A 20,425-nucleotide genomic window follows, 5' to 3' on the forward strand; every position below is an offset into this window, starting at 1 on the left:
TGTATAGTGAGTCTCAGGGTTATGTAGGATTTCTAGAAAGTTACAGTCCTGCGCTTCTAGTTTTCTCTAGATAGCATGAACATCTTCGTAGCATCAGCGTAGCTTCTGAGGAGGGAGCTTCCTAGCACTTCGGTGCCAAGATGAAAGTCTTCTGAGAGGCTTTTGGTTCTGTCTGGAATTTGGTGGTTGGTGTTCTGTTAACATTCCTCATCTAGTTATGAGTCACGCCAGCCACCAGCCTTCCCATGTCTTTCCCCTTCAACTCAGAAGTTTTAACAGCACAGCCCTTGTATAGCTTTTTCCAGGAATTAGAACTGGCTGCACCTATCACCCGTGTGATGTGGGCAGGGAGGCTGAGACCAGTGCTGGTGGCTGTCCGCCTGGCCTGCTTTACCTGGCCTCATGGAAACTGGATCCAACAAGATGCTGAGGGCAACCTCCCTGCCCAAACTAGTCCTCAGTCACCACTCCACCCCAGCCCCCAGCTAGCCGCACATTCTTCCCAGGCCACTAGCTTCATGTGAGTATAATGTTGGCACTGTTCACTGGATCCAATAGGAAATCAGTCCTTCCCTTGTTTACCTAAATTGCTACACCAAAAAAAGCCTTCCTGTGCCAGATGGAGATGAGGGAACGGAGGAGATGGGAAAAGGCACTTTGTATTCACCCCAAACACATCCTTTTGGCTTTTTGGGTGGCTCTTGTGTTATGGGGAGGGCCCCGTGAGTTGCTTCTGCCTGCTGCCTTTCATTTTGATTTTGCAGCCTCTATTATAAAAGCCTACAGTCTTTGGACTGTACCTTCTCATTCCTCCCTTTCGCCTCGCAGCCTTTCTGACCCCGGTTTCACTGTTGAGCCTGGGGAGGGTAACTGTGAAAAAGCTTAGTGACTGACTTGAGAATGTGCCGGGCTGAGCAGTCCCCAGGAGTCTGTTCTATGCCTGCTCATCCCAGCTGTGGAGGGAAGAGGGCAGAGTGCAGTGCCCTGGACTGGATGCTGTGGAAGCACAGCCGGTCTGGTCTTTGTAGCAGTCCATAATGAGCGACCTTTATTGGCATTCTAAACACCTAGAAGGATCGTCTGTGTGTTTGTCAGTGTAGTGAAGATCCAGACGTGCCCAAGGAGACCAGGGTCTGATGCCACCGGAGCAGGAGCAGAACACAGCCACCTCACATGCGATGGTGGCCTTTCCCAGGCTTGGTCCTTGACTAAATTAAGGTTCTCACTTCTAGTTTCCTCTGTCTTCTGTTCCTAACTCTACCAGATCTGTTTTCATGTGCCTGTAGAGTGGCTTGATTGACCAATTTCTTCTCAATTGCAAAAGTCTGTTTACAGTGAAACAGCCTTGGTTAAATCTGAAATTTAGGCTAGCCCTGCTGTGGGGGTGACCCTAAAAGAGACTGGACTGCCTGCCAGATATGAGGACATCCTGTTGTCTCCCTTGGCAGAGGTCCTGACAGAGGCTGAGTTTATGTGACCTCAGCTGTTTTCTTGATTGATCTCTTGCTGCTGTGCAGAAAAAGGCCCTGTCTTATCACTTCAGTGAAACTTGTCCCCCAGCCCCAGTAATCTGGGGTGCTAATCCATCGGAGTGTAGAGAAGGCCTGGGGGTTCAGGGGTATTAGAAACACGCTAAGGAGAGGCCTCAGAGTGTGAGATAGGAGTTCTAAGCAAGGATATGGTGAGGGGCTGCATTCGCCAACTTCTCTCCGTGTGAGACTTTGACACTTATTTTGCACGTAGCTTATAGCAGAGAGAACTGACTCCACTTCTTTTGTTCTTCGGTCCCTCCATCCTCTGCACCTCCAAGACATTTGCAAAGCACCACTTAGTTAGGGGCCTTGGTCACAGTTCATCCCTCAGGAACTTAGAGCTCCTGCAACTGGGAACTGCGCATCAAGTTTTGAGAAAGATTGAGGCTCCTTAGGGAAGAGAAGGGTTAGCTGGCCAGAGCCTCTAGACCATGTTGTATAGGCCATATGCACTCTGGAGAGGCTCAGAGCCATCCTGAGAGTGCTGCCTCCTCTGGGTGACGATCTGGCTGGTGGAAGGCTTCCTGAGCAGGTTCTCTGTGCTCCTTGTCACTAGCCCTTTGTCCTGTGAGTCGGGGCTCTGTGAAGGGCATGGCTCCAATAAGCTGAGGTATCTGGTGTGTGAGCAGAGGTGGGAGTGCAAAAATGGCTTCAGATCAGGTTGTTTCTGAGTCGCTGTTCCTGCTCCATGGAGAGCTCTGCATTGGGTCGGTAGGAGTCTCCTGTGGGCCAAAGGAAAATAGCTAAGTAGACAGACCCACTACGGCCTCTTCCCACCAGGGCAGACACAGACACAGTCTGTTATGTGGGAAGGGTGATGCTGGGTCTTCTTTGCTTTGGAAAAAGAGGTCAGTGCTCTGCTCTGGCTCTCAGGGACTGTTAGTGACTGCAGCTCCAGGCAGCTTCACTCTCTTCCATGGCACTATCTCCTGGCTTCTAGATAGCCAGGGGAGGGTGGTTTTCCATTCCTTTATCACGGGGCTCAATGTCACTTATTAGTCACCCAAGGTGATTTGTCACACAAGGTGCACTGCAGTGAACCCTACCATTTGTGTAAGCACTATGGTGGGTCTCTACCTGATGGCATTGTTTTTCCGTCCTCTGTCACTGCCCTGGGTCCCTGCCAGTCTGATTATGGAAGCTCTGTTATCTCCATGTGCACAGCCCCAATTCCTCTCACATTCTTGTTTCATTCAGTGTCAGCAGAGTCTACTCAGTTTCCCAGATGTGAAACATAAATGTTCCTCCTCATTCTCCCATTTGTTGGCAGAGTTTATTTTTAAAATGAGGCTAAGGATATAGCCCGTGTAAGGCCCCAGCTCTGCAAGCCCATTACCACAGTGGAAATCTAAAAACAAGCTTTGTTTCTTGGCTGAAATTTGCCAGTGGTCCCTAGAAGTTCATAGATGTAGGCATCAGTGTCCCTGTTTCAGAGATGGAGACCAGGGATTACTCGGTGTTTCTGAATCAGGACTCAAACCCCAGGGCCTTGGGATCCTTGGAAGTGCGTTTCTGTCACAACACAGGCCTCCCTACCCCTTCCTCGAGAGCACTTCAGGGACCTGGAAGCTTATATAGTCTGTTTTAACAGAAGGAAACTATCCAGGCATAGTTAGTGATGCATCCTGTACTTTGTAATTCCTGTACTCAGGGGGCTGAGGCAGAAGACTGCCCAAGTTCCAGCCCAGCTGAAGTGTATACCAGGACACTATTTCAAACAACAAAACCCTGTGGGCTGGAGAGATGGCTTAGCAGTTAAGAGCACTGTCTGCTATTCCAGAAGTCCTGAGTTCAGTTCCCAGCAACCACATGGTGGCTCACAACCATCTATAATGAGATCTGGTGCCCTCTTCTGGCATGAGGTTTACATGCGGATAGTGCCCTCATAACATTAAATAAATAAATAAATAAAAACTTTTAAAAAATCATGAGGTGAGGATGGCTCAGCAATTAAGTGTGTCCACTGCTCTTGAGGTCCTGCGTTTGGTCACCAGCACCCACACTGCAGGGCTTCTTACAGTGGCCTGTAACTCCATTCCATGGAAACCCAGGGCCTCTGGGCTCCATAAACACTTGCACTTGTGCACATACCTCCACATGCACACGTAATTAAAAATAAGTCTTAGAAAAGCCTTGGCTGAGATTTCCTCAGTGTCTTAGAGGGTGGTGAGAGTGGGTTCAGAAGCCAGTCACTTAGAATACTCTTTGTCTTCCCTGTAGCTCTCCCTCTCAAAACCCAGCTCAAATACCACTTCCTCTGATACCTCATCCGGTCTCTGGATTTTTGCTTGCTCTTCCACATTTACTTTCTACCCTTTGGGCGTACTAACCAGGTTAGGTTGTCTGCTTATATGCCTGTATACTCTGCTGCATTTAGCTCCTGCATCCTACTGTGGCCAATACAATTGTAGGTCTTCAAACACTGACGGGCCAGCTCTGCCCCATACCTCAAGTACGTAACCCTTAGCAAGTCTAGGCAGCTGCCTCCCTCCTGTGCCCCAGTCCTCTCTGCTCCTGTTTGTAGCTGGAGGTAAAAGTGGAGACCAAAGAGAACTTTTCCCTGGGAAGAAGGCAGTTCAGGAAACTACAGGAAGCAGAGCAAGTGTGGACTGGAAACGTACTTGTTTTTTGATTCAGAGTTTCTCTATGTGGCTCTGACTGTCAGGAACTCATTGTGTAGTCCAGGGTAGCCTCAAACTCAGAGATCTGTCTACCTCTGCCTCCCAGGATTAAAGGCATGCGCCACCACACCCATCTTGATGTGGCATGAGAGGACAGGAAAGAGGCTGAAAGACTGGAAACCAGTCAGCCATTCTTCAAGGATCGTGGTTGCTAGGTGGTGAGGTTGATGGTCTGGACACTATGGCCATCCTGTCCATAGCCATCTGCACACACCTGCGCGTGTGCCCAGGTGTACCTCTAAAGCTAGCCAGCTCCCTCAGCTGTGCAGTCCTGGTGTCCCCGTGGCCGAGGTACCTGTATGGCAGTTGTGCAGCCAGACTCGCTGCCCATCGTACTTGCAGCGGCAGCGCATCATGTTGTTGGAGAAATCCGACTCCGCCACATCGTTTGTGGGGTTCACAACCACCTGCAGTGAAGGGGACATCAAAGTGGGCCATGCGTTTCCTAAGTGACACGTAGAGGGTCCTTTACACCTCACCTCGTATAATACCAAGTGCCCTGATTTGCTGGTCCTCAGTCACCCCCAGGACGTAGGCATCAGTGTCCCTCCTAACAGATGCAGAGATGAAGCCTAGGAATTGCCCAGTATTTACTGAATCAGTACTCAAACCCAGAGCCTTGGGGTCTCCTTGGGGCTCTTCCCCTACAACACAGCTAGCTCCTAAAAGGGATAGGTCTGTTGGATCCTGTGGGAAACCACCTTCCTCTGACACCTGGAGCCTCTGTAGCTGCTGGACAATCATCCTTACCTGGAAGATATAGTCCCCTGGACTCACATCTGTGATGTCCACCCACTGGCAATCGATGTCATGCCGGTAGGTGTCCCAGCAGCCTACAGTCACCCCCTGTTCCCCAAAGTTGGCACACGCGTAGCGCCGCTGCACTCCTGTAAAGAAGAGTACACAGTTACCATAGCACCAAGAAGGCACGCGTGACCAAGCATTCTGTGACCCTTCACAAGCGTCATCAGTTTAATCCTCAAACTGGCTGTAACAGATCAGTGCACTTCTGCCCAGTCCATGGGTTTGGGGCCTGTGCTTCAGTTAAAACTTGCCCAAGAATAGAATTCCTGCTGACTGAATTTGGCAAGGCAGAAACATTCATGACAAAGACTGTGTTACTTTGGATGCTCTAGTAAAACTTCCTGTTGGCCTAAGAGTCGTGGGTGGGGATTCCAGCCCTCCTGTGCTAATTCTAACCACCAGCCCTCAGGAGAGCAGGTGTTTACCTGGATACCTTTCTCAGGGATGGGACTGTGGGATACAAATAAGGAACACATTCCCTGTCCTCCAAAAGCTGCTGAGAGTGTTAAGCACTTTTTAAGAGCTAGAAGTTGAGAGGAAATGAGGACTGTCCACCGAAGGTTTTGGGAGGCAGAAATTGAAGTTTTGAATCTCGTTGAGCGCTAGTGCCAAGCTAGAATCTTGCTGAGCCTGGGGCTGATGGGCAGGGAAGAGAGGTTGGCCCCAGAGGTCCTTGAGAAATCTGTTCCAAATACATCAGGAAGCAATGTGACTAGGAACCCACGAACCTGAGGGACAGTTTGTGTCTTCTAGACAGAAGCTGGCCTTGTGCCCCTCGGCCACTTTGGAGCCGTTGAGCGTGAGCAGGTCGTAATGGGTGAAGACTTCGATGCTGTGGTAGTGCCTGAGGAAGAAGCAGAGCCGTCAGCCCCACAGCAGGAGGGGTTGGTCGTCTGCAGAGGTTAGCAGGGAAAGCTGTGGCCCCATCATTACTCAAGGAGGAAAGCGATAATAACAGGGCAATGCCCTCCCTTCCTCCTAAACCCAAGATGACCATGGCCACAGACGTTTTTGCTGGCACCCTTGCCAGGCAGCAAGACACAGCTGTCCCCTTTACTTGGAATCTTAATTCAATTAGAAGAGGTACACACTGCCTCTGGAGGCCTTCATTGGCTGCTGGGTCCAAGGCAGAGGTTGGGGACGGGGAGAGAAGGGGAGCATTGGCCCAGAGGTGGCCTAGCAGCGAAGAAGATGGGGAGCGAGTTTACTCTGCTCCGTCAACCTGGGACCAAATTGCTACCATATTTTCCAATCCAGTGGTAATGCTACAGCTCTGTGCATGCTACAGGAAAAGGTGCTCATTAACTCAGGCAAGGCCAAGTCCTCTGATCGCTACCCAGTCTCTTCAGCTTTCCCCACACATGGCTATGTTCTGAAAGAAAATAGTACATTCCCCCTTCCACCCTGCCTCCGTCACAGGCATTGCCTCTCCTCTTTCTGGTCTGCAGCTTCTTTATAAGAAAAGATGCTCATTCTCCTTCCAAACCTGTCTGTTCCCTGCCATTCCCTGCTTCGCTTTATTGTAGCAGAAACCTGCCCGTCTCTTCTGCAGAACCAGCATCTTGTTTTGGGTCTCCACATTGCTTGGACTTCCTGCTTTACTGGGCTTCTGAAGACAGGGACTACCTTAGGTCCAATATGGGAAAAGTGTGTCATGCCATGCTAGCAGAGACCAACCGCTGGCCATCACCTGTCTCTGGGATATTGCTATGGCCAACTAGCCCCATAAGCATCACCCACACAGGTGCATCTAAGGCAGATGAAAAGGCTGAGGAGCAGATAGATGCTGTAGGAGATCCCCTTGTCTTCCGGGGCCAAGACCAGCCAAGTGGCTAGAAAGGCGGACTTACCAGGAGTTTGCCTGAGGCATGGGGAAAACAAACTGTTGAGTTCCTGGGCTCCACTTTTTGCCCCTAACCCTCTAGAGCCAAGTGTGGGCAGGTACTAACATGTGGCACTGGTGCCAAATCCAGCTGTGACGTCCAGCCTTGGGACGGAAGTCGGCCCGACCAAGGTTGTAGATCTGTGAGGAGAAGCGCAGCAAGCGCCGGTGTCCGTAGGGCCAGTCCATGTGGTCCGCGGACTTCGAGAGGCAGTTCTCCTCATGGGCACAGTACAGCATGCTGAGTGGACGATCCTCCAAGTAGGCCGTCTCTTGTACCAGCTGGGCATTCATCACAAGGTCTGGAGCACCTGGGTGGCAGGGGGCAAGTTGGGAGGCGGGGGTGAGGAGGCAGCAGGACCTGCTGTCCAGCATGAGCACAGACTTGCCCCCAGACTGCCGATGCAGCACAGGAAGGAAGGTGACGGTCAGGAGCCCATCGCTTCCACCTGGGAGACAGCTTCGTTGTCAGGGCTCTGGTTGCTGGTTGGAGTCATTGTTCATTCTTGGCTGAATTTCTGACTGTACCATTTACCAGCTCTGACTGCTTAATGTTTTTTGTGTCTCATTTTTGTCATCTACAAGGTGGGAATCATACTGGTGATACTAACAGGTAGTGTCTGTAATATGCCTAGAGCACTGTCAGGCCCGCACTAAACGGGAAATGGATGCAAGTTATATTTCTTTTGTAAAGTGCTTTCCATCTTCCAAAGGGCCTTTGTGTAGCTTAGTGGGTAAAAACCTCTCAAAGGCTTTGCTGATACCTCGCTTGGTTGTTTCGGCCAAGCTCCTGCCTTTCCCTGAGCCTCAGCCTCTCGGTGTCTGTTGGGCTGGAGTGAGAGGACCGGAAAGGCCAACTGAAGGACTTGGTCTTCGAGGCTGCCCCTCACCTGTGCTGTTCAGACTGCTGAGCCATGGTTCTGTGCTCCTTCTAGGTCCACTCTAGCCTGGCCACTTCCACACTGTCCCCATGCATTCATTTCTCAGGCAGCCAGCATATGTCCAATGCCTCTCTGCATGCAGAAGTTTAACTTGAGGTCAGCAAGGTGGCCCGGCCAATAAAAGTGCGTGTCGTGCAAGCCCAGCGACCTGAGTTCAACCCTATCTTCCAACTGGAAGGAGAGGACTGACTCCCAAAAGTCACACACATAACACACTCAATGACAATAACAATTAAAAAGAAAAAAAAATTTTTAATCCAGTGTGCCTAGTCTCACTAGTCAGTTCAGCCTCTTTCCTCTCCTTAGGGGCTCTCTCCTGAAGCCTCTGCTATCTATCTCTGTCCTTCATGTGTCAGAACTGGTATGTAACGGTCCATTGGTGTTGCCATGTGACCTCAAAAGAGAGAAAGGGTCTTTCTCACAGGTGTTGGGGTTTAGGTGTCTGGGCAGAGGCACCTGGGGTAAGGCTGCGTGCTGATGTGGCTTGTTTCACTGGCTGGACTTGGAGTATGCTATGCTACATGATGCCTGTCACGGCACTAAACAGGCACTTGAAATTCTTGTGGCTTACGTTGGAGAGATGAGGATATGACCACTGACAGACCTGAACTCGTGAAAGAAAAGAGAGCTTGCAGAGAGAGTGAGGGGGAAACAAACAAAAACCAGGAGAAGAGTCAATATATATGTATGTATGTATGGGGAGGGAGGTGGTGGCGGTGAGTACGGGTCAGCCACCTGCCTGGCAGTTAACACCAATATGCTCAATATGACGGCTGTGCTGGAGGTAGTTAAAGTCCAAGGCTGCCAAGCAGGGGACTGAGAGCTGGCAAGCAGCATGCTGTGAGGCCTGATTGTAGAGGATGCCACTGACATCATGTCTCTTCAGGGGAGGGTGAGAAGGGTAGGCCCAGGGCTCTCCCCCAGGGTGTGCTACACAGAGGGCTCACTGACAGGTTAAGATGTCATGGGGTTGAAGCGTGGCTGGGAAGAGGTCAAGTGGCCTCCGGGGCTGGTGCCAGCCTGCAGCCTTTGGACTGGATGTAATTATCTTGGCTCAGGGCTTGTTGGTCAATGTCAAACAGATGCTGCTACCCTGAGGATCTGGGTCTGTGGGGCAAACTCTTGCTACAAAATTATCTTGCCCTCGAGCCTTTCAGGCAAACCCCACAGCTTGGCCTTAGGCTCTGGTGCGCCTCACATTTGCGCAATCCTCTACAGTGAATTTCAAAGGATTCCACCCAAACAACAACAAATCCATTTTATGTTGTAAACTCAACACACAGACAGTTCTGAGAAAAACCATTACCTTACTAAATGTAATAGACTGCCACACTTTCAATTCTGTGTCACTCTTTAAACTGCTGTTCACACTTCCCAAATTGAAAAAGCCCTCTCCTAGTTCCCTGTGCTTTTGTGTTTTCTCAGTTTTCATTCTGACAGAAACTCCATGAGTAGGAGCAGGCTTTGCATCTGGACGTGACAGCTGGAGAACGGTGGCGCTGCTGTGTGCGCTCCCTGACCCGGCCACTCACCCGCCATTACTCACTGTTCATGCAGGCCACCCCAGCTGAGAAGCGGCCTGAGCCGTGGGAGCAGTGCACAGGCCCATGCCTCTGACACTGCTGAAGGGCCAGCTCTGTGCCTGAGCAGCGAACCCCACTCAGCACCACTTCTTTGGCCTCCGGTGTCCCCTGCCAATACCAGGTGTCCTAGGAAGACAGCCAGTACATCCCTTCAGAACAGCGAGGCACTACAGTGCAAGTCACTCCGATGCCTCCGTCACACCGCCCCCACCAGACCAGAGGCCTACCTTGTGGGCTATCCTTTCTGATACTAAGAGTTTCCCTGTGGCACTGTCCCATCCAATGTCCAAGAAGACAGCCCTGCTGTTTGAGCAGGAAAAGCCTGAGCCCTTCATCCCCACATCAAGTACTACTGTGTCCCCGTTCGCAGCTGCTCCTCACATCCCAGCCAGGACAGAGCGCAGGCCTGTGAGTGATGCCTGCCCTTGCACGGGTCAGCAGACCTTCTGTGCGCTCAGGTATAGTGGTCCTGCCCCTGCATCCTCCAACCCCCTTGGCCTTTGCAGCCCCTCCCTGGAGAGCACACTGCAACCCTGGCTCCACATTTCTTCAGCTGAATCAAACTTTCGCTGCCAACAAGCCTTTCATTTCTATGGGCTGTTTGTTCTTCCTCTTCCTTGTCTAGGTCGCTCAAGTTCATGGTTCCTTCAGATGAAGCTATATACCAGGTCATTTGAACGCCCTCCCTGCCCCCCCTCCCCCCCGCTGTACTCCTGCGTATCCCCAGCACCCAATTGGTGACTACTAAATGAATGAACTGGCCAGCAGCTCTGGCAGAGATTTTAGTCCTTGCTGCTAGCCCCAGAAGCTGAGGCTGCAGCGGAGGAGCCGGTCTGGTACCTACCTTGATGGCAAAGTTGGCAAATCCCAGACCAAGTTGTCGGCAGGTCACCATGGCTTCGGTGAGCCCCCAGTGGTCACTGCATACAGTCCCCCAGCGTGGGACCCCATTCACCTCCACCTGCACCTCCACCACTCCCTCTTCGGAGTTGCGCCCACCAGCCAGGCGCACCTGTAATATAGTCAGAGGTGCGTAAGGGGAGAAGCCAGGATTGCAAGCTGCCAGATCAGTGTAGTGTGGTCCTACCCCAGACTCTTTCCCCCTGTCTTCCATAACGTGAGCTTAGTTCATTAGCTGGTGTGTGATGTCCCTACATGCTAGAGAAATCTGGCAAGGGCTTCCTCCTACCTAACATCTCCCACCATTAGTGATGACCCAGCTCGCCAAGAGCATTTGTATCTGCCTCCTTGTCAACCCATTGGGGAGGGAACACCATTTTCAAAGACACCAGCCACTAGCCCGCAGTCCCCAGTGCCACTCCCCAGCACTACTTGCTTGTGGCCCTGGCTTGGTGACACCCTCTTTCTCAGCTTTGCTCAGGACCTGGGAGTGTGGGCCAGTGTGTATGCAGTAAAGCCCCATGTCCCTCTGGCATCTGTGGGAATACATGTAGGGCCAGGTGACAGAGAAGAGAGTTCTCCAGGCCAGCCCCAGACCCCTGCCTGAGGACGTACTCAGACCTAAACCCACCTGGTTCTGGAAGCCCATGTCAGGGATGTTGCACCTGACCGCGGCATCGTTTGCATGTTGACAACCAGTCTGGGACCCTTCCAAGGCAAGGCAGTCACTGAGGGTCCGCTCATACCCCCTGCAGCGCACCTCACTCAGGTGGATGGGCCCTAACCCTGCCAGGAAGAGTGTACAGTGTGAGGCTCCTCGGTAAATCACACCCGTGACTTCCCCTCCCTGGAGAGTGAACTTCCTCTTCTGGCTGCACATCTGGACCCTCTTATACACCCTGGATCTCTTTGCTCACCTTGGCCCAGCTGGGCCCCAAAAAGGGCCTCCCGGGCAGAGCCAAAACCAAGCTGGCGACACACAACGCTGGCCGAGATGAGGTTCCACCTGTGGTCACACACTGTGCCCCACTGGCGGTTCATGAGCACTTCCACACGGCCCTCACCCACCTGAGCCCCAGAACGCAGGCGCACCTTCAGCTCCTGCTAAAGAGGAGAAAACCAGCTTCAGGGGTGGGGCTCCTGAAAGCCCTATGGGCCAGAGCCAAGGCCCAGTTTCCAGTCCTGCCTTTGACTCCCCGCAGCTTTGCCTGTATAGACCTCTGTTTCTGTAGTGACCTGTGGAGCGTGGAGGTGGTGCTGAGCTCACTAACATTCTCTCTCACCTACTTTTTTTTTTTTTTTTTTAAACAAAAGGGCAGGCTCAGGTTCAATACCTTCACCCTCAATGGGTTGCAGCTACAATTTAATTACTATTTTCACGCTTGCCTTCTATCCATGGCAAGCGATGTCAGCTTTCCATCTATGTGGGGGAGGGGTGATAAATGACCTCCTTTTAAAAAATCCCCAGGTTCTTTTATTCTGTGACCCAGCTCCCCTCACCCCACTCCCCTGCTATGCTTCCTCTCTCTGCTCCCCATTGGGCAGGGTACTGACAGGGACCTGCACCTTCAGGTTGGTCAGGAGCGCCCCAGGACCTTACCTCTGCACGGGACTCCTTGCGTCTGGGCTTTGGCTTCTGTGGGTGGAAGTAGGGCCCTGCCACACAACTGACCACAGCGTGCATGCCACCTGGACAGGCTGGCCGCAGCTTGCCCCTTCCTGGAGCCACCTGTACCTGGCACTTGGCCAAGTGGGGTTCGGTCCCCAGACAGTCAACCCGGTGAATCCAGAAGGAATTCTTTTTGGTCAGGCTGTTCAGCCTGGAAGACAAGAAAATATGAGGTGAGGGGAGGGCTTGAGTGGGGATGAGGGAGTTCAGAGGAGGGAAGGGGGGAGGGAGGGACCAGAGAAGGAGAGGGCGAGGCACTTCATGCCATACCCCTTGCCTGTCCTCTTAACTTATGACTCCTCACCTAGACTTGGGATCCTTCATCTTCAGATTCCAGACTTTTCTGTGGTAGAGAAAACAGATAGGAAAGGTAGAGGGATGTAAAAACTGCCCCCTACGCACCATGGTTCCTCAGGTCTGTAGTTTACAGCAGACTTCACAGCTCATAGACGTTTTCCTGGATCCTACTTCAATACTGAGGTATGTGTCAGTCTGACAGGATGTCCACCCCACAGATAATGACGACCACCCTTCGGCTTCACAGGGAGGCAAGCAGGGTCCCTCAGCTCACCCTGAGGTCTGCACTGGGCTGGGGATGCCCTGGAATATGTGACTCATTCTTGCCCGCACCCCATACACCCCCCCGGGCCAGAGGAAGAGAGCCTTTGGAGGGGGGAGTCCCTGAGAGAAGATATCTGGGAATGGTCTCCCGGGAACAGTGGAAGTTAGGAGCCTTGTTGAAGAGTTGGGAGGGCACTCCCACCCAGGCTGTAATCAGGGCCACTCTGCTGAAGGTGAGGTGAGTAAGTCAGCAGGGCCTGGTTTACAATTACTAGGTAGCAAGGAGCCAAGGAACCATTGTCCCTTCACCCCCATGGATAGAATCACATGGCTGCTCACCATGCTCTTTATTCAGGGTCCTCTAAGCCAAAATAAGGGACCGGCAACTGCCTAGAAGACATGTGGCAACGCAATAGGGGTGGGCCAGGCTAGATGACTTAGAGGTCCCCAGGGAGAGACCTCTGTCTTGAGAAATACTTGAGGGTGTCACCGACACAGCTGGTGGGACTGAGGTTGTGGGTAGTTATTTATGGAGCTGATGTAATCTTCTGGGACGGTTTGGCCACGTTTCTGGCAGGGTATTTTTATGTCTGCTTGACACAAACTCCCCACCCCCAGGCTTTGCTCGCATGCAACCCACTTATAGCCTGGCTGTAGTCAGAGCAGGAGTTCCCTGGACAGCAGAGTCCCAGCAGAGGATGGGTGAGGGTCATGTGCCCCAACCAAGGCCCAGAGCTACTTCCTGATGGAGCCAAGACCAGAATGCATTTTGTCTACTCTTGTGGGCAGCACTGTAAGGCTCTTTAGTTAAATCCTTTTAATAAGGGACACAAAGTTTCCATTCAATTGTGCTGTCATAGTACCACTGTGAGTTCTTTCTATTGGTTTGGCAAGCGTGAAGTTTACTTTTTGCCTACTTCTAGACTATTCTTGGGACCTTGTAGTTCCTTGCTCACTCTTAGCTATCTCAAGGGACCCATAACTCAGCAAGTCCAGATGTCCTCAATTAGCTATTTTTCTCCAGTCCCAACATATATGACTACCCTGCCACACAGACCTCCACTCTCATCAATGTGTCCTTCCAGAACCTCACCGAACCCTTCAAGGTTTACAACACACACGTACACACACACACACACACACACACACACACACACATACACACACACACACACACACATACACACACACATATCCAGTTTGGCAGTCCTGCCTCTCTTACCTGTAGTAGTGGTTGTTGACAGGAACCTGGCTGGGAAAGCCCAGCATCCCGCACACAACCCTGCTGTTGTTCATGGTCCAGCCATGGTCACACACCTGCCTCCAGTGGCCCTCGTACCGTACCTCCACGGCCCCCTCGGTCACTGGGCTGTGCCGTTTGGCACTGGCGAGGATGGGTTTGAGTCGCACCTCTTCCAGCCGCCGGCCCTGCAAGACATTGATTCACCTCACCATTGGCCATGCCCCTGGGGTCGTGGGCCTCCTGTAGGCCTCTGCAGATTTCCCTGAGAAAGCCAGGCTCAGAGCCATCTTCCTACCCCTCATTGTCAGGCTCAGAGAGCAGTGGGCATTTGCTGAAGCCTCTAGGAGAAAGCAGAAGCCAAAGTCTTGGTTTGTCTAGACCCTTTTCCTCCCCAGAGCTATCAAACTGGAATCAGGACAGGAGCCCTTCCTTGGTATTTACTGGGCATGAAGGGGCCTTCTTTGTGCCACCCTGAAAAGATCTGAAATGGGCAAGAATGGTTGTTTGAGACCAACGCCTGTTTAGTTGTGTCCATAGCACCCATCACAAACCGCTGTGGTGCCCCCATGGTGGCCCACTGCAGATCCAGGGTGCCAGGGCCAGCTGTCCTCGGGCAGAGGTTGCCTGCAAGCAGAGGGTAGGAGGCAGCTCCCTGCCCTGCCCATTACTGTTGTTTGGCTTGAGCTGTTTTTAGCTTGGGCTTGTTTGTGCTTACGAAGAGGCAGCAATTGTGGCCAAGCCTTGCGGGTGAAGCAGCCCCTTGCCCCATGTCCGCCTCCCTCCCGGGCAACAGCTTCTGAGGTTCTCACCAGGTCTAGCCTCTGGGCCCCTGACCACTCTGCATTAAGCTGGGATGGGGATTTCTGCCCAGCCCTAGTGCTGCTCATCTCTTTTCCGTCCTCCAGGCTCACTGTGAAGGAGGCTCTCTGCCCTGTCCAGCCTCTGGCTCAGGACCACACCTGGACATCCTCCTCACCTGGGGCCCAAGGGCATTGGAGACCTTCTCAGAGTGGTATCCACGCTGGCGCTGTGGGTGGCATACCACCCCAACATCTTCTGAGTGTCTGCAGTCACTGACACCCCAGCCATTAGAACCACACTGGTCCAGGCTGGTCTCGGTGCCCAGACAACGCACGTTGTCCAGCCAGATGGGGCCTGTGGGGGAGGGGAGGTGATCTCAGGGATAAGGAGAGTGAGCATCTTCTCTCAGGGGGACCCTACACTGCCAAACACTGGGGAGCACTGCTTCCTCTTGGTGTCAGGTCCACAGAAACTGTTTCTGGAAAATGGCAGGTGGAACTAGTGACTGATTCCTAGTCTATCTGTCTACCCTTCTGTCCATCAAATCATGCCCTAAGCACCCACTATGTACAAATCACTATGCTCAGAAAAGTTAGACTTAGTGGTGATGCTGGTGACCTCATTCCGAGAGAAAATGACAAGGCCAGAGCAGCAGCCATCTGCAGCTATACTCAGGAAGTGCCTCCAAGAGGCCACTTGAACTGGTCATAAAAGGTTAGGGGGGCTTCTAGAAACTTCTACTGGAGCCTCAGTGAGGCAGGCTTAAGAGAAAGAACCTGGCTCCCATCTCTTTGCATCCTCTGGGTGCAGTCTAACACGGTCACTCACCCTCCCCTTGACCATACTTGGCACTGTGTGCCCAGGTCAAGGCTGACTCAAAGCCTAGCTGTCGGCAGGCCACTGTAGCCTCCTGGAGAGCGAAGTCATCATCACACACAGTGCCCCACTGGCCCTGGTATAGCACCTCCAGGCGACCCTCCTCTGGCCTGTTCGCTGGACCCACCAGCCTGAGTTTCTTGGAGTTTGATGACTGTGGCCTGCTGGAAGGAACTTGGCCTAGCTGCAGAAGCAGGAACAGAGAGAAGGTGGCTGGTGGGGGCCACATCATGATGACCTCAGGAGCACCTGGGAAAGAAATGAAGTGTGATCACCACCTCCATCCAAGAAGAGAGGCCTACTCACCAAATGCAGGCCCCGCATCCACCAGGGGTGCCCTCCGGTTAGAAACATCTGCCTAGCCTTAACACCCTTGTCTGCCTTCTAATGTTCCAAACACCCCAAGGAAAGGCTAAAGTGCTGCTCCCCACCCCACAAAAGGAGGTTCGTGAATGCCAGGGTGGGAGGAAACTAGTCGGGGGACTCAGACCTCTTCCACCGCTGCTGTGTGGCCTGGCCAAGTCTTAAGTTTCAGGACGCCGTTCCTTTATTTCCAAGGTGAGGAGGTTTAACCAAATATCACCTGCTGTCTGTCTCTTCTAGCTGGGGTGGCATGCCGCTCCAGCCACGGCCCAGCTCATGCAGCAGTATGGCTCACGTGTTGGATACATCGGTTTTGGGAAGGGCTTGGCTTTGGTCCGCTTGGGAAGCCAGGTGTAGGGACATGGACATGGAGACATTATTATACAGCTCACCTTCACCTCACACAGATGTGGAGTTGCGGGAGGTGTTTAAAGAAGAAGTGTATAAGCCGAGAATAGTCGCTCTCACCTATAACTCATATACGTGAGAGATACAGACAGGAGGATTGAGTGTTCAAAGTCAGCCTCGGCTACGTGAGGAAATAAAGACCAGCCTGGGTGACGTGAGACCCTGTCCCCAAAAACCAACTAACCAAAGAAAGCAAGGAGCATAAAAAATGGAGAAGGGACCACTTAATCTGAAGAAGAGTTCTCCTAGGCTGGAAAGGGGCGGTTCCAGCAAGAGAGGACAGGATGGGGAGAGGGGGGAGAGGGAAAGAGTTTGCGCAGGAACAGAAGGCACCCATCTCTTATCCCTGCTTCCATTTGAAGGGGCAGGCAGGTCCCACGTGACCTAGGGTCCTGTGCACCCTGCAGAGCATTTCCCCTTCATCTTATCAGAACGAGAAGCCCTGGGGGGGAGGGTCAGGCAAAGACTCATACATTAGAGGGAGGGCCAAGCTGGGCCCTCATCACTTCAGCAGCCGTAGTCTTGGGACTGGCGGGCAGAGCAGGACACAGAGATAACCATATCTGAACACAGCTACTAGAGTCCCCTGAGGCCACCACTGCTGATGCTCCTCCAGCCTGGCTCTGAAGGCCACTGTAGGAGTAGATGGAGAAGATTGACACCCTACCAATGACTGTCTTCTGAGTGATAACAAATCAAATCAAAGCAAAACAAAACAAACAAAAACCAGAGTCTCTCTCTAGAGCTAGAGCTAGCCTTGAGTTTGGGACCCTCCTGCCTCTGCCTCCACTCTAGGGATTACAGGTGTGTCCGTGCAGCTGGCCTCTTGGCGATTATCCTTGAGGCCGGGTGTTGAGGCACACAAGTGGACACATTGCACGTTCCACCTTCCTCTCACCACACCCAGGGAAGGGCAAGGCCAACCGGGAAGCTCTTAAAGGTGTAACAGGTCAGCCAGGAACTGGAGCATCTGCTTGCGATCCCAGCACTTGGGATGTGGAGGCAGGAAGATCAAGAGTTGGAGGTCAGCCTTAGCTGCCCGGCAGCCCTGCTCATGGGGGAGGACACAGCTCATCAGTAGAGAAGGTCTCAGGCCCTGCCACTCCAGTCCCAAGTGAGAGTCACTCCTTATGCCTCCAGGGTCCAGCACTGCCTCCAACCCCATGGCCTTGCAAAGCTGCATGGAGAGGAATAGAAATATACTGGATGGCCTCAGAGAATGAGGCTCCACGGGAGTGAGGACTTCCTGTTGTATCCACAGTACCCAGAATGGTGCCAGGTAGGAAGGTGGCACTCTAAACCACTGTGGTTGCCTGTATGGGAGGTGCCATAGCATGGGGCTTGAGTCTAGACAGGGGGAGTCAGACTTCCTGGGTTCAAATTCCTCCTCCCCACTAGTGTAGGTAATGCGAGGCAATTTTGCACCTCAGTGTCTTCCCTCTCTAAGATGGGGCTGATAACATCTAACTTACTAAATCAATAGGACTGTTTGCTGATGGACACACGCCAGTCTCCAAAAAGAGTAGCTTGCAGTAGTGACCTGTCAATACCACGAGAGCAGCCTGGTAGAACTGCCAGTCTCCACTGCCCAACTGTGGGTCCCTAGCCTCGTCGCTGTCCCTTCCACCCATGTTATGAGGCCAGACTCCCTCCCACACACCTGCACACTGAGGCCGGGCCCCTGCCATCTTCCCGTTGGCTCTGCTGCAGATGACAACACTCACCTGGTGTCACTCTATACTCAGGGGCCCTGGGGGGGGGGGGCGGTCCTAGCTGGTTGTCACCAGAATGCTCTCTGCTGCTTCCCATGTCCCCTTTCTCTCCTCTGTGTGCTTCTCAGCAGATGGCCACCAGGGCTTGAGCCACACCAAAGTCACCCCAGGTAGAGCATTCCCTCTCCAAGTGACAAGAAGGGATGGGAAGGACTGGGCTCACAGCCTGGGGTCACTGGGTCTCGGCTGAGAGGTGACCCTACATGACTCCTGCTAGGAGTCAGTGATCATCATGCCAAGGGTCCAGTTTTCCTCTCTTGGTGCCTCAGTTTGCACACATGTAAAATGAAACGTGGTCCTATGGTATAATATGTTGTTGGGGGTCCCTGGTGGGTGCGGCTGATCTGCTTTGTAACTTGTGGCTGAATTCTCCCCTACCCCCACCCCCAGCATGGAAGAGGTCTCCTCAGAAGCCACAGGCCTGCTGCCTCCTTGCCTGGAGTCAGGCTAGGGCTTCTGCCACAAGATCCTGGCCTCTAGGGCAGGGCATTGTCCGTCCGTTCAAGCTACCGGCAGGCAGTCCCTGGGAGAGGGCCCCCTTCCCATCCGCTCCAGGACCCCATAACTTTCACTTACACCAAATTCTTCGTCATTCCCAAGACAGAGCCTTCGTCTCCCGGTGCCCAGGCTTTGCTCCTACTGTTCCTTCTACTCAGACTGTTAAACTCCTACACACACTTCAGTACCCAGCTCAAATGTTACTCCCTCCAGTAAGGCCTCCCAGTATCCTGTTTGTTCCCACAGAACAGAGTACAGGGGGAGGACTTGGCTGAGAATTAGGCCCCAGAGACGGAAGCAGTCCCTTCTTTTCCCAAGGGAAGAAGGGAATTGTTGGGGGTTGGGGTGGGGGATAGAATAGGAGTGCTGTTAGAAACATGTCTGAATAGACATCTCCATTTTACAGATGGAAAGGTCAGGCACTGAAATAAATTGGCTGGACTGGCCAGAATTCAAACAGGCCACCTGGCTCCAGGCTGGGTCTCAAAACCGCAGGAGTGACTGGTGTTGGATGAGGGAGGGGGAGGAAGGGGGACTGGGACTCCACCTTGTGGCTGCTTATGACTCAGGCTCAAGTCTGAGGACTCTGGTGTCCTGTAGGGACAAGCCCGGAGTGCGGTGCCGCCATGTGGCAGATCCAGGACCCTGGAAGTGTCAGGATAAGCACCTGGGACAGGTGCTGCCAGGAGACACTGAGTATCTGGCATGGCATGGCCGGTAGGGAGGGCTGGAAAAGGGTGGTTGCCCAAAAGATTGCCAACAGCATGGGTGAGCTGTCCTGGGTCTCCAGCTGTGGGTCAGTCCTAGTCTTTTCTCTATAGCTCTCTAGGCCCTGCACCCTTATGGCATCATTGCTGTGGGCAGAGCAAATGGGACCCACCTGTAGAGTGCTGGGGAAGGTACAGTTTGAAGCCCTCTGTCTCAGTTCCCTCTTTCACCTCATTTCAACAGTCAGCTCTGGGGTGGTAGTTGGAGGAGCCCAGCTCTGCTCTACAGACATCTGGTTTTACTCTGACCCCAGCATTCTTGCAGGGTGAGAAATAGTTACACAGTGTGTTCACAAACCAGACTCCCGCGGGCCGGGGGCGCACCACCCATGCAGCCTTAAACCAACTTTCCCAACATGGGCACTTGTCTAGTGGAGAAGCAGGTTGTGACCCACCCGGAGCTTAGGCTGACTTGTCTATGGGATTCCCCGATCCCTCTGAGCCCCTAGGAACCCTTAGAGGCCTGCCCACCCACAAGAGATAGAAATAAGGACAGACAGCAAGAGACAGGCCAAGCGCAAGGCAGGAGGAGCTCACCGGTTGGATCCAGAGGTAGGGGCTGGGCCAGGCGCGGCCCGCCGAGCAGCGCTAACCGGCCTCTCGGGGCGCCCTGGGGGCTTTTTATCCGCCAGCCTCCCGCCCCCTGTCGGGGCCTTCCCGGGGGAGGCCGCAGGCCCCGCCCCCGGGCGCGCCTGTGTGCACGGGCGCCCCGCCCGGCCCGGCCATCAGCCAGGCGCGCAACGGGACAGGGCCAAGCTGGGAAATCCCAGGGGCTGCGGGGGTGGGGGTGGGGTGGGGGTTGGGGGCTCATGGAGTCCCGGGAGAAGCGTGGCAGTGTCAGTGTCGTGTGGTAAAGATCCAGTCTGCTAGGACTGCTGCAGGCACGGTTTCCTTCAGTCTTAGGTCTGGATCCCGTGGGCTGCTTATGCAGGACAATGCAGGCCCCCTTTTGGGGCGAAGGTCCCATTCAGTGGTAGGGTGCTGGTGCTTGAATAACAGGGCCTCTATGTGATCTGGTCCCCAGGGTTTACTGAACGCACCCTGAGTGCAAAGCTGTGCTCTGCTCACTGTGAACTTCAGTACCTGGAGTTGCTTCCCAGAGTCATAAACCTCACAGGGGGAGAACTTAAGACTCCCCTGTGTC

The 20,425-nt window shown here is 53.2% G+C and overlaps 1 protein-coding gene across 2 annotated transcripts; it reads right to left on the reverse strand.

Annotated features, from left to right (window-relative positions):
• Positions 1-1,631: 1,631 nt before the first annotated feature.
• On the reverse strand, positions 1,632-19,954 carry Loxl4 (lysyl oxidase like 4). Of its 2 annotated transcripts, none has more exons than XM_051146587.1 (15): positions 19,819-19,954; positions 15,426-15,722; positions 14,773-14,951; positions 13,776-13,981; positions 12,297-12,335; positions 11,924-12,143; positions 11,241-11,424; positions 10,955-11,109; positions 10,268-10,435; positions 9,387-9,549; positions 6,967-7,210; positions 5,746-5,861; positions 4,964-5,100; positions 4,509-4,620; positions 1,632-2,254 (listed from the first exon to the last, which is right to left on the reverse strand). In XM_051146587.1, exons 2-15 carry the CDS (start codon positions 15,703-15,705, stop codon positions 2,184-2,186), a joined length of 2,274 nt encoding a protein of 757 aa, XP_051002544.1. In that variant the 5' UTR covers positions 15,706-15,722; positions 19,819-19,954; the 3' UTR covers positions 1,632-2,183. The 2 variants fall into 2 exon arrangements, with proteins under 2 accessions (XP_051002544.1, XP_051002543.1); XM_051146586.1 differs by having other exon boundaries at positions 11,241-11,427.
• Positions 19,955-20,425: the final 471 nt, after the last annotated feature.

The sequence above is a fragment of the Acomys russatus genome, chromosome 5 (genome assembly GCF_903995435.1).
Source record: "Acomys russatus chromosome 5, mAcoRus1.1, whole genome shotgun sequence".
NCBI lineage: Eukaryota > Metazoa > Chordata > Mammalia > Rodentia > Muridae > Acomys > Acomys russatus.